The sequence below is a fragment of the Durio zibethinus genome, chromosome 3, assembly GCF_047325235.1.
Source record: "Durio zibethinus cultivar Kanyao isolate XHJ-2024 chromosome 3, ASM4732523v1, whole genome shotgun sequence".
In the NCBI taxonomy this organism is placed as follows: domain Eukaryota; kingdom Viridiplantae; phylum Streptophyta; class Magnoliopsida; order Malvales; family Malvaceae; genus Durio; species Durio zibethinus.
The window spans coordinates 3,918,395-3,930,080 of NC_143164.1; the positions used below are offsets into that span (position 1 = coordinate 3,918,395).

General features: G+C 36.7%; 3 protein-coding genes across 5 annotated transcripts; 2 read left to right on the forward strand and 1 right to left on the reverse strand.

The window, feature by feature from the left end:
* Nucleotides 1–1,797: 1,797 nt before the first annotated feature.
* Nucleotides 1,798–6,853, reverse strand: LOC111314762 (protein DA1-like). Its single transcript, XM_089758140.1, has 12 exons — nt 6,330–6,853; nt 5,485–5,636; nt 5,087–5,177; nt 4,789–4,924; nt 4,453–4,573; nt 4,270–4,353; nt 3,569–3,688; nt 3,237–3,449; nt 2,951–3,013; nt 2,720–2,838; nt 2,492–2,550; nt 1,798–2,391 (listed from the first exon to the last, which is right to left on the reverse strand). The coding sequence occupies exons 2-12, from the start codon at nt 5,593–5,595 to the stop codon at nt 2,090–2,092; spliced, it is 1,419 nt and encodes a 472-aa protein (XP_089614266.1). The 5' UTR covers nt 5,596–5,636; nt 6,330–6,853; the 3' UTR covers nt 1,798–2,089.
* A 106-nt stretch (nt 6,854–6,959) lies between these two features.
* Nucleotides 6,960–9,755, forward strand: LOC111299518 (protein DETOXIFICATION 33-like). Of its 2 annotated transcripts, XM_089758148.1 has the most exons (3): nt 6,960–9,041; nt 9,160–9,306; nt 9,581–9,755. In XM_089758148.1, exons 1-3 carry the CDS (start codon nt 8,903–8,905, stop codon nt 9,583–9,585), a joined length of 291 nt encoding a protein of 96 aa, XP_089614274.1. In that variant the 5' UTR covers nt 6,960–8,902; the 3' UTR covers nt 9,586–9,755. The 2 variants fall into 2 exon arrangements, with proteins under 2 accessions (XP_089614274.1, XP_089614273.1); XM_089758147.1 differs by having other exon boundaries at nt 9,160–9,755.
* A 185-nt stretch (nt 9,756–9,940) lies between these two features.
* On the forward strand, nt 9,941–11,405 carry RPS9 (ribosomal protein S9). Of its 2 annotated transcripts, none has more exons than XM_089758146.1 (2): nt 9,941–10,664; nt 10,758–10,896. In XM_089758146.1, the coding sequence occupies exons 1-2, from the start codon at nt 10,095–10,097 to the stop codon at nt 10,872–10,874; spliced, it is 687 nt and encodes a 228-aa protein (XP_089614272.1). In that variant the 5' UTR covers nt 9,941–10,094; the 3' UTR covers nt 10,875–10,896. The 2 variants fall into 2 exon arrangements, with proteins under 2 accessions (XP_089614272.1, XP_022772244.2); XM_022916509.2 differs by having other exon boundaries at nt 10,227–10,664; nt 10,894–11,405.
* Nucleotides 11,406–11,686: the final 281 nt, after the last annotated feature.

The following is an 11,686-nucleotide window of genomic DNA, read 5'->3' on the forward strand; positions in this document are numbered from 1 at the left end:
TGTGTTATGAGCGTGCCACGGTATCTCCTTGGATCATGGTAAACTCGGGGATGGTTGGGGTCAACGGTCTTTGCATCATGCCTTCACGTTGAGCCATTAGGTTACGCGATAGAGTTCATTATGCCCCTCGATTTCTCCTCATTGAGCCAGAAGGATTATGAGATGGTGTTTGCATAAGAGGGGCACCATCAAGCCTGAGGGATGAGCAGGCTAACAGGTAGTTATGTTGCTAAACTCTTGTGGCCAATCAGTAAAGGTGTGCTGCAGCTCTCCAAGTCTTCTTGCGGGATTAGCATGATGTTGGGTGCCAATCATGCGTGCGAACAGCGTAAATTGAGGCTAAGGGCCTAAGCTCTAAGAACTGAGTCTCATGGGATTAAATGAGTCTAAAGGCTTTAAGTTGGTTGCTGATTAGCATAAGTGTTGTGCTTACGGGATCTTGATATGAGAGTTTGCGTATGAGATAGGTGGGCATCGTGTTGAGTTCTCATCATGACAAAAAGCAATAATATTAGGCGAATCGAAACTATACACGCCTATGAGAATTCGGGGATCGGTGCCCTAAACCTTAAGCTCTATGGACATAGATGGGTGCTCAGAGCCACTTTAAAAATTGTGAGCTGATGAGCGATGAGAGTTGAATTCCTCCCTGTAGAATTTAAAATGAACAACCCTACGGAATCAAAGCTAAAAAAGACTCTTGAGTATGTGACTTGAAAGATCGAATTTGAGCTGTTAAAAAAAAAAAGGACTTGAGGAAAGGCTGAACTCGATTATAAATAGTTTTAATATCATACGGACGCATAGTTTCAGAATTAGGAACCGCGGCCCATGACACATAGTCATTTACAACCATCAACTCCTGCATCTCTTCAATCACCGTCTCTGCTTCCTCTATCTCAAATTTTTACACGAACCTTTGATCAACATCGTATTGGTAACCGCATTCCTTGAACATTGGTTTAAGTTTCAGAGTTATGGAATAATGAGCGTTTTTGGCCGTCGAAGAAGAATCCAATATCGCATTTCGAGGTCATAACTGGGAATAGGAGCATCAATCATAATCTTTGTGTAGCCAGGAAATGCCGGTTTCCACTTCCATGCTTTGCTGAAGTTTTAAAGACTTAGGTTCATTTGGTTTCAATCGTGTCTACTGTTCGGTGCGATGAAGTATCTTTTTGATGTAAACGTACTGTAAATTTTCGTTTGGGTAACAAAGCTATAGCACGATTGTGCTGACATGGCACCACTGAAAGCCCGATTGCTCACTGGTGAGAAAGAGGTGTGGCAAGCCACCAAACCTTTTTGACTCTGTTATCCTCTCAATATCCTTTTATTACTATTTTATCAAAAAAATTGATAATTCACTATATATATTTAAAAAATCATTTCATATATTACTATCATTTTATTAATTTTTAACTATTTATTAAAAAATTTATTATTTGACGTAAATATAATTTTAATATTTTAAAATTATTTTTATAAATGTCAAATAATTAAAATTTTTATTATATATAAAATTTAATTTATTAACCTTAATGATTATTTATCTTTTTATCACAATTCATTTCATTATTTATCTTTTTTTCACAATTCATTTCAACATCATCGTTGTATTTACATTCAAATATATATATTTATCATTGATTTTAATTTTCCCATTACAGTAATTAATATCACTATTATAATAATAAATATTACCTTTACTTTTATTTTTAATCTCACCGAACCAATCTCATTGTCTATTCTAATGAATCCTTAAACCTGAGATTTTGGGCACAGTTGCACCGTAGCTGACAAAGTTAAAATTATTTTTTTAAATTAAATCTTAATAAAATTTTTATTGCACTTATACATGAAATGAATAAATAATTTCATGAAAAAGAAGATATAAAAATGAAGAATGGCACTGACAGCCACAAGGAATGAAGATTAGTAGTACGTATGAAACCTAACTCTATAGAGACATGATAATGCCATCATGGTGTGTGGTTGGGTCTTTGGTTGTAATAGATAAAGGCCGATGTTTAAAGGCCGATGTTTAACTCTTTGAAAGAAAAGGGGAAGTGTTTGAGAATTTGGGGTTTCAGTGAGGAAACCTCCCAGTCATCCGAATGTGGTCAAGGGTTCTTCTAAGACCATATTTATAAACTGCCTGATGGCCTGCTCTGAAACCATCTCCATATACAGTGGAAGTGTCTGATTCAATTTGATGCTTGAAGAACTCCCCAAGCTTCCTCTCAAATTGAGGTCTTTTACCCTTTTTTAATCTACTAGAAGCAGATGCAACATTGCTGCTTGAAGCAGATTCGAGCTGGGTATGTAACCACATGTGTGCTAATACCTGACAAATACCCTCCTCAACATCCTGACTAAGAGTCCGAAAACCTAACAAACAAGTAGCATATGTGTCAATATCTCCGGTTTGCTGCAGATGGGGGAAAAAGAACACTTTTTTCCTACACATTATGATGGAAACAGAAAGCACCTTGAAGTCGCATCCATGCATGCATCATCTCATGGGCTAAGATTGTCCCAGTCAGTAACCTGCATGATAGAAAATTATCAATTTTGCATCAAATACATCAACATTACTTAAACTTGCAGTATTAAAAGCAACATCAACGTTAGCATCATCGGGCTACAAATATGCAAGGTTCGCAGAAAGGGCACCAAGGTTTTTAGAAATTAGAAACTGTGGCAAATAACACAATACCTTGGCAGGCCATATAAAATGAGAATCGCGGCCACCTCACATCGACGTGTCAATTTGTAGGGTTCTGTTATCATGTCCATGGCTCGATTTCCTGTCCCAAATCTTGGTTGTCTTAGAATCTGATGATTTCAGGTTGAAGATAGTATAAATCTTTGAGCAATATAAACACTACTGATGCAAATTTTCAAGTTATCAAACATTAAAGCAAAAGAGAATTTCAAATATTCTTACAGTGCTGACAGTTTGTTCCTCGGAAAGGCAGAGTCCTCTAGTCTCTGGCATATGATAATGACCCTGACCAAGACAAATTTTAGAATGCAATCATAGAATATAAAGAAGAAAGAACAATTGCTTGCAAGTATTTCCATGACATTTAGAAGCAGAATTATGACAATGGTGCTCCAATAGCAGTCAGACAAGACTGAAAACAGATATTTCGCCAAACATCTGAAATAACTAAGGAGAACAGTCCTAGAAATTATATTTGATGTCAATATTTCAGCACTTTTGCCCTTACATTCTTTTCTCCCTCTCTGGCTTCATTCAAAGCTTGTCTTTCAACCAGAAGTAACGGAACTTGCTGCTCCACTTTCATATTTAAACCTTCATAAAATTCTTGTATATCCAGATAAAGAGGTTGGCATTCCTTGGTATCCATAACCGCAGAGTCCAGACACTCTAGGCAGAGCTTCCGTCCATCATTAAGGGCAATATATCCCATGCCTTGTGGCTGTAAATTATGAGCAAAATGTCAAGCTTTCGTCCTTTTCTCTTATTCAGAAATAGTCAACATTTTACTTTGGAAACCTGAATGCACTTAGAAAGATGTGTGCATTTCATCATACTCACCTCCATTCGCTCGCAGCTGCAGCATCGTGGAGTACCATCATGTTCATGAGAAGGGCAATACTTCTGGATCCAAAAAGGATGTGCCCTATATTCAATAAGACCACCAGGGTTTGTTGGAATCTGTCAAAAGTATATATCCCAAAAGACAACACCAACTGGCAATGAGTGAAAGTGCAAAAGAACAATAGATTTACTTTCTTCTGTTTCAAAACTACTTAAAACAGTATACAATAGAAGATATGAACATGATATGCACATACAGGTTTCCCATATCCAATGGTTTCTTTTGGAATTCCAAGTTCCCTTCCGCTACTTTCCATCATTAAAACTTGGAAATGCATCCAAGGACATCAACTACAAACTACGCTTCATGGAATGCATCCAAGGACATCAACTACAAACTACGCTTCATGGCATCATATCTTCATAAGACTCTCGTACATGACATTCGTATGTACTAATATGACTTTCAGGTTTTAGGTTTATTTAGCACTTGGAATTCATTATTAGGTAAGAAAAACTGGAAAACATAAAAAACAAGCTTGAGATTTGGTATTACTATAAGTTCGTTAAATATATATAAATGCACTAACAGAAAATCATAAATAAACTTGCCTTAAACATTTATGCATTGAATAAATTACAAAGAACCCAAATTTATAATAAATAGAACATAAGCCTCATGCAAGAAAAAAGCTTACAAAGTGGTTGCAGACATCACACTTTGGATGGTAGTGCTCCTTGTAGCAAGATTTATGATAACAGTAATTCCCAGACATACAGAACTGCATAAGAAAGTCTAAATTAGCTTATTCGTCAATCAAACATCAGGTGAAGGCACAATAGGTGGCAACATTGATAGTCTACTAAACATAAGTTTGTACCTCATAATCAGAAATTGGGAGGTTGCAAGCATGGCAACAGAAACATTCTGGATGCCAAAATGCATTGAGGCAATTTAGAAATCTTCCATGAACAATCTCAGTATTGCAACCAGCACAAATCCTACGAAAAAGTATAATTTGGTCACGGGAGCAAAAATGATCTTGACTCTAAGCTATAATAACAGATGTTTGAATGAAATGCAGCACAATTTATGCCAAGGAAAGCCATTTTTAGCATACATTTTCAGGAAAAAAGATCAAAGATAAATCCATATTTAACCTGATTAAATGAGCTGGTATGAAATAGTTATTGCAGCTAATGGCATATTAATATACCTGTATCCCATTGGAAAATGAACTTCTATAGGTTGATATGTATTTGCATTTTCATATCGGGATGGAGGTTCAAAGTTCAAGCTTTCTTGTATAGCTCTCGCAAGTTGCTCATCTTCCTCTAGTTGAGATTCATCATCTACCCAATAATTTGAGAAACTTAGTAATTCAAATTATAGCATGTTAGATTATAAGGATAAGTAGGGAAGAGAGAACATTTCATTGGCAAGTAATTGGCTGATATCATAGAGTACAGCTGACAAGAACATTCACGATAACATTGGGTAGACATGCTACTGACCTATTACTTTTCTCCCCTTTTGACTTTCCCCTAGAAGGGATAGGGCAATAACGCGATCTATCTCTTCATTCTCCTGCTCCTGCCACGCATCCTACATTCCAGGTTGAGACCAAGATATAACATAGACAACATATAGAAGCTAATAAAACTAACTCAAATATTCCAATTGACTTATTTGTGTAAGAAAGGATCCTTTGATGCAACCCATGCTTCATAATCTAATTTGTTTAACATGTCTACTACACAACCTAGCGAAAGCCATTAACTTATATGACCTGTACGTATGTCCCAGTAGAGCATTAAAGGAAGTAGGATGGGATAAAATCATCAAAAAAGCTGAGAACATAGAAATAGCAACACAGAAAGTGTAATGGATAGACAGTAACAGATATAAATACCCTTGTGACAGAAGGTGCATAAAATTGAGGATCCTCTGCATAATGTCCATCATAATGTCCCTCTGAAAATTTATGGGCACGGCCTTTAAACATTTTTTTAATCCAATCCATAATGCAAAATGTTATCTGCTGAAAACCGATAAGGTTTCTGCCTGCAAATAGAACATAAAACCAAGCAAATAAACACACAGTCCACAAATATTGCAAAATAACTTTTCTAAAAAAAAGGACAGTAAATTTAAATAATAAACCAAAATGAAGGAAGTTATGCAATTTATGCTTAGATAAAGGAAAGAAATGTACACTTTTACGCAAAACATCATAAATGAACACAGCTTGACAGAAGCTTCAATATTCTAATATAGAAGATTATTAAAACACAGCAAATAAGATAATGGGAGAAAATGCCAGTAATTGTCATTTTATTGAGCTAGAAGGATTCCTATAAGCTAGGCAGATAAACTATTTTATATTTAATAACAGGGTTTCATAGACAATTGGCAGCATATCTCAATTGCCTAAATAGATTACATCATTTCAGCTGCATTTGTCATCAATGCAAGCAAGTCAAACCAGGATAAACAAATAGCAATCCAAATCACCCACCTGGCGTTGTGCTACCCCAGAATGCTTAAGCTAAAAATAAGTGAAAAGCATCAAATTTCTCGCCATACCAAGTGAATATCAAGAGAGATGAAAAAAAGAAAGAGAATGAGATAAAAAAAAAAAAAACACAGATTCTTGCCAGCTCAGGATGCCCATAGAATTCATGACATATAATGACTGAAATGCAGGTCCTTAAAGAACAAAAGGTAAAGAATCAAACAAGAGGAGAAATGACTCACCTCAAACAAATCAATAACCTGCAGCAAGGGTGGAAGAACAATGCAGAAGAGACCTAATCAGATGAGATCTCAAAATTAACCAAAACAGCTGCAAATTTTCAGTCCTAAAAAGCTGGATATTCCCTTTCTCTTTCTTTTTTTTTTTTCCTTTCTCTTTCAGTCTTTCTCTTTTGTGTATGAAAATGAATAATCTATTCAAGAATGCAAAGAACAAGGAAGAATATGGACACCCTTTGTTTCTTTGGCTCCAAAGAAGAATCTACCATGCCCAAAACCCTAAAAAAAAGAGTTAAGGAATTTTGTTTATGACATCATTTAACATGGCAGGGGATGGAAGACAAATAAGTTAAGAAAAGAGGTGTTCTTCAATTGTACGCAAATTCAAAGTCAAACATGAAAAAACCGTGCAAAATTGAAGATTTTTTGTCATAACCACAAAGGGATTGACGAGGATTCATCAAACCCAATTGGGCATTTCACCTTTTAAAAAGAGAAAAAGAATAGACTTTTTGGTAAAGATTCCAATCCCACTAACTTGCAAAAAGGTTAAAAAAGCATATCTAAAGACTCATCATTGTTTCTCTCTCTTTCTGTCTTTCTCTGTCATTGCATTTTCTTTTTCCAGAATGGATAATTAATAACCCGAGAGTGGGTATAAATTTGTGATTGCTGCTGATTAATATGCATTGGCAGCATCTAGATTTGGCTAAACAATCAACCTTCGGGTTTAATAGTGATAAATAGATGCAAATTTAGCTTAAATGAGCAATGATTAAATTAGTGATATTTGTTCTTTATAAAAAATTTGTGACTGCAAATTCTAATTTAAATAAAGTAAATGGAAATTACATTAAAAAAAGATTAAGGTTAATCTAGACTAGTGAATTAAACGAAGAACACCACATTTTTGTTGGAGTAAGCGGTAGTTGTCAACAAGTCAATGTCAACAAATATGGCTTTGGTGCCAATCTCCTTTTTTTTTTTTTTTGTTTGATTTGGGTTGAAGTTTACATGTGAAACGATTGTGAAATGTCCAAACCGTAGGTTCCACATAGGGATGGAAGAAGTTTAAGCTGCCTTCTAGGATCAATTCCAGTAGTTGACCACTTCCCAAGTGTGAACCAAAGTTTTGGTTTCTTAACTTATAATTTCTCGTTATAGCTTGTCAATTGTAAACGCGTTATATGAAAAGATTGAAGCCTTCATGGATCGTCATATTAAATTGACCAACATATCCTTGAATTGTGGGCTGAGTCACCTCGTTCAGGCCATGAAATCGAGAGCTGGATATGAAAGCTTGAACTGAAAAACATATACGCAGACAAATTACACATTCATCAGTTTTCTTCCATTGTCTTTAATGTCATCCTAAATTCAAGAAAAAAAATGATCAAATGGGTCAATTGTCTAAGCTTGGGGAAGAAAGAGAACAGAAATAGTTTCCTGTGAAGTAATATTGGGGCAAATATAAAGGAGCAAATAGAAGTACAAGGGCTTTCTTTTTCCCCCCGATTGGCACTTAACTGTGGCCTGTGAAACTACTAGTATTAGCCAACTTTGAAGCAAAGAGGGCTCTCACTGGCTTATGGTCAGAACTATAAATGTTATCGTAACAGTGCAAACTTGCACTGATTTTGTCAGGATCTTCTATCTTGAACAAGATTCGATCAGTCCATGATGGAACTCCTACCTGTCAAAGTTACAAGAAAACTAGAGAGAGGAGAGAAAAATTCATGCAGAATTATATTAGCAAGATATTTTACAAAACAGAGAATCCGTTGTTTGAAGATAATATTGCACATCGATCCTTTCGAAGGATAGAATGTGATCGTAGTTGCTACTTCCTATATCATACGTTGGTTTGAATTTGAGTGTTCCCTCACAATTTCGGCCTCCTAAAGGAGTTGATCTTTGATTGTAAGCAGCTGCAACAGCAACAAGTAAACAGAAAAGTTCAGGTATTTGGGCTATGATGAAAACTAATGAAAGATACATTGAGAAAATGGTAAGATTGACCGACTCTGTGGAGGTTTCTTTGTATTAAGTTTCAGGGGGTGTGCATTGATGCCTTTGAAGCCTGTAATTGAGGTCTCCCAACCCAACCATACGGTAATGTGGGCGGGCCTGGCGAGAGGGTTCCAATACGGCAATACCTGGAGAAGAGATATTGAGATATGTGCCTGCTCTGTGAATTTCTCTCTTCTACATTTCAAGCATGAGCTGCTTCCACGACAATATCAATCAAAATCATTAGTAGCTAACAGGGCTATGAATGAAAAAATGACAGGTATAATTTTATGGGTAATTTGGGTCTAGGTAGTTCTATATCTATTTATGGGCCTTAAATGGGCTTTTGCTATGTTAAATTGGTCTCGCAATTGTACAGTAAATTAGATGGGTACCAATGGCTTGCCGAAACTTTGTCGGCTTAGTTCACACTATACCCAAATTCCATTTGTCTGATTATTAGTGCGAGAGTATCAAATGAACTTGGAGCTGGGAACGCTAGGCTTGGAAAATTTTCTGTGCTAGTTGTTTCAATCACATCTGTGGGCATAGGGGTTGTTGTTTGCATGATTGTGCTATTCAACACGGAAGATTACTTCCCTTACCTCTTCACCAACAGTATTGCTGTTGCCGAAGAAACTACCAAGCTAGCTATGTTGTTGGGGTTTACTGTACTCTTAAACAGCCTCCAACCGGTCTTATCTGGTAAGTACAAGAAATAGAAGTTTGAGGAAACACTGAATTAAGCTAGACTTTACCGGCTGATTGAAGTTACTCTTTTGTCAATTCTTTTTCTTTTTCCTACACAATTTGATTCCTCCAGGTGTTGCTGTTGGAGCTGGATGGCAATCTCTTGTTGCATACATCAATACTGGGTGTTACTATATTGTTGGATTACCGGCTGGCATACTCCTTGGGTTCACATTTGGTTCTGGGGTTATTGTAACTTTACTGTGCCTATTCTCCCAAGGTTCCTGACAAGTGATAACTTGTTGATAAATAGTTTACAAGTCAATCCTTCCTGTTAATTTTGCAATCTCAAATGCTAAAGAATGTAATAGTGGGAAGATTTGATTTCGATATCCCACTCTTCATTTATCTTTATTATTACTTCTGAACAAGGAATTTAGTATCCATGCCCTTCAGTACTCTCTGTTCCTACCCTAAATCATGCTTTAAAAAACTAATCCATTTAACTTGTTCAATTCAAAGCAAATCTGAATCAGAAGTGTTCTCATATGCAGGCTGAAGAAGCAGAGAGCCGTGTCAAGAGATGGGGAGGATTAACTGGAGGGCATTGATTGTACTTAGGGTCCGGAAATTATCGCTTGTTCATGGGGATCATTTTGTTAAGCATTTACGAGAACTTCGAAGGCAATGTGTTAGCAAAAATTGACTAGTTGGTTATACTTGTAGGTTTCCACAAATTAGCAGAAGCAGCTCAAAATGCTGACATGACCATTTGTGATTGAATTCATCTCCACCAAGCTGAATAGTTCAAATTTTCGCATTCAGGATTGAGTTGAATGTTAAGTGCATATCCTTTAGGATAAGTAATTGGAAAATGACATTGTTTCAACTTTTTATCGGGCTCGACTGCTGTCAATTCTTGGAAACAGCCATGGATATGGCATCAATGCATGCCCCCTGTTTTTCTCTGGCAAGCTGAAATCAACTCCCCACTACTATATACTTATTAATCACGTTTACAAGTAAGAAATCCATGCTTTCCTGCTTTGAAGATGAAAACTGTAATCTATGTTTCATTTTCGTTGTACGCATTTCAAAAACTCGATACTTCGAAAGTTCAACGTTGCATTATTATTGCACAAACAATACGACGTCGTATTAGCATTTACGTGCTTAGGGTGCTATCGTCTTTTCATTCTCGTTATCCTCTCCCAGTCTCAGCTGCTCTCTCGACTCTTTCACAAAAAGACCACCAAATTTCTAATCACAATCCATTTCCCATTAAAATTAAGAGAAAAAATGGCTCTTTCTGTATCTTCCCTTACATCATCCCTTTCTTCTCTATCATTTTCCTCTCAAATATCCAGGAATCCAAACAGTATTTCATTTCCCCAACCACCGAAATCCTTCCCCATTTCTCTCTTCAAAACTTCCCGTTCCTTCTCCATCGCCGCCACCGTGGCAGCCCCTGCCGAATCGGAGCCGGTAGAGAACCTCAAAAAGTACGTTAAATCCAGGCTCCCGGGTGGTTTCGCGGCTCAGACTATTATAGGGACGGGCCGCAGGAAATGCGCCATTGCTCGCGTGGTTCTCCAGGAAGGCACCGGAAAATTTATCATCAACTACCGTGACGCCAAGGTGACTTTGAACTCTTCGGTTTCTGGGTTATGTTTACGTGTTAATTTCTAGACTTTAGCGTTACGTAATAGCAATTAATCAGTTGTCTTTCAGATGTTTGATGATTTGTCTGTGTTAATATTTGGGCAAAATCAAGTCCTAGAACCAAAAGGAAAAAAACAAACAGGTAGAAAAGTTAAGACCCAAAGACAACCTAAGAAGTCTGGTTAGCATTGCCTTTTCGATGCAGGAGTATCTTCAAGGGAATCCGTTATGGCTGCAATATATAAAAGTTCCATTGGTGACATTGGGATATGAAAGCAGTTACGATGTATTTGTGAAAGCTCATGGGGGTGGCCTTTCAGGACAGGCTCAGGCAATCTCCCTCGGCGTTGCTCGTGCATTGCTGAAGGTGAGTGCGGACCATAGAAGCCCGTTGAAGAAAGAAGGGCTTTTGACAAGGGATTCCAGGGTCGTGGAGAGGAAGAAAGTTGGGCTCAAGAAGGCTCGTAAAGCTCCACAGTATTCCAAACGTTAGGGGGTTGGACTTGGTATAGTCATTTTTAAGTCGGTTGGTTTGTAGAAAATCTTGTCTTTAGCATTTCTTGATGATTTCTTACAGCATTTCCAAATTGTCTGGACCCTTTTTTTTATTTATATCTCAGTTTTCCTGCCTGCTCAAGAACATTCTCTTGCATTTCAAGTCAGGAATATTGATCTGTAGTTTTCGCCTTCAAGTGAATAATCTTGTTAATTACATCATGTTTATTTTGCAATTTATTGAGAAATAAACAACATAACAAAGAAAATGAGACGGCGGGAGTGTATATATTATATATTTACCATCAAAATCAACCTATATAACAATCTCCATATCATCATTCTTGTCTTTCTTTAACCATGTTTTGATGAATGGAGTATCTCAATCAGCATTGCATGTAAGGATATGTTAACAAAAGATCAATTAAATAATAGTAAAAGATTTGGGTCATTGTCTTTCACCTATTGACTTAATAGTTAAGAGGCTTTAAGAAAGATATGTG

Bases quoted from the DNA above. Each gene is read 5' to 3' on its own strand.
- LOC111314762 (XM_089758140.1), bottom strand. From the start codon at position 5,595: ATGGATTGGATTAAAAAAATGTTTAAAGGCCGTGCCCATAAATTTTCA. The intron at 3,689-4,269 runs GTAAGCTTTTTT...TACTTTTGACAG, and splicing joins GTGATGTCTGCAACCACTTT to ATTCCAACAAACCCTGGTGG. The intron at 2,551-2,719 runs GTATTGTGTTAT...TCTATCATGCAG, and splicing joins ATTTTATATGGCCTGCCAAG to GTTACTGACTGGGACAATCT.
- LOC111299518 (XM_089758147.1), top strand. From the start codon at position 8,903: ATGATTGTGCTATTCAACACGGAAGATTACTTCCCTTACCTCTTCACC. The intron at 9,042-9,159 runs GTAAGTACAAGA...TGATTCCTCCAG, and splicing joins CCTCCAACCGGTCTTATCTG to GTGTTGCTGTTGGAGCTGGA.
- RPS9 (XM_089758146.1), top strand. From the start codon at position 10,095: ATGTTTCATTTTCGTTGTACGCATTTCAAAAACTCGATACTTCGAAAG. The intron at 10,665-10,757 runs GTGACTTTGAAC...GTTGTCTTTCAG, and splicing joins TCAACTACCGTGACGCCAAG to ATGTTTGATGATTTGTCTGT.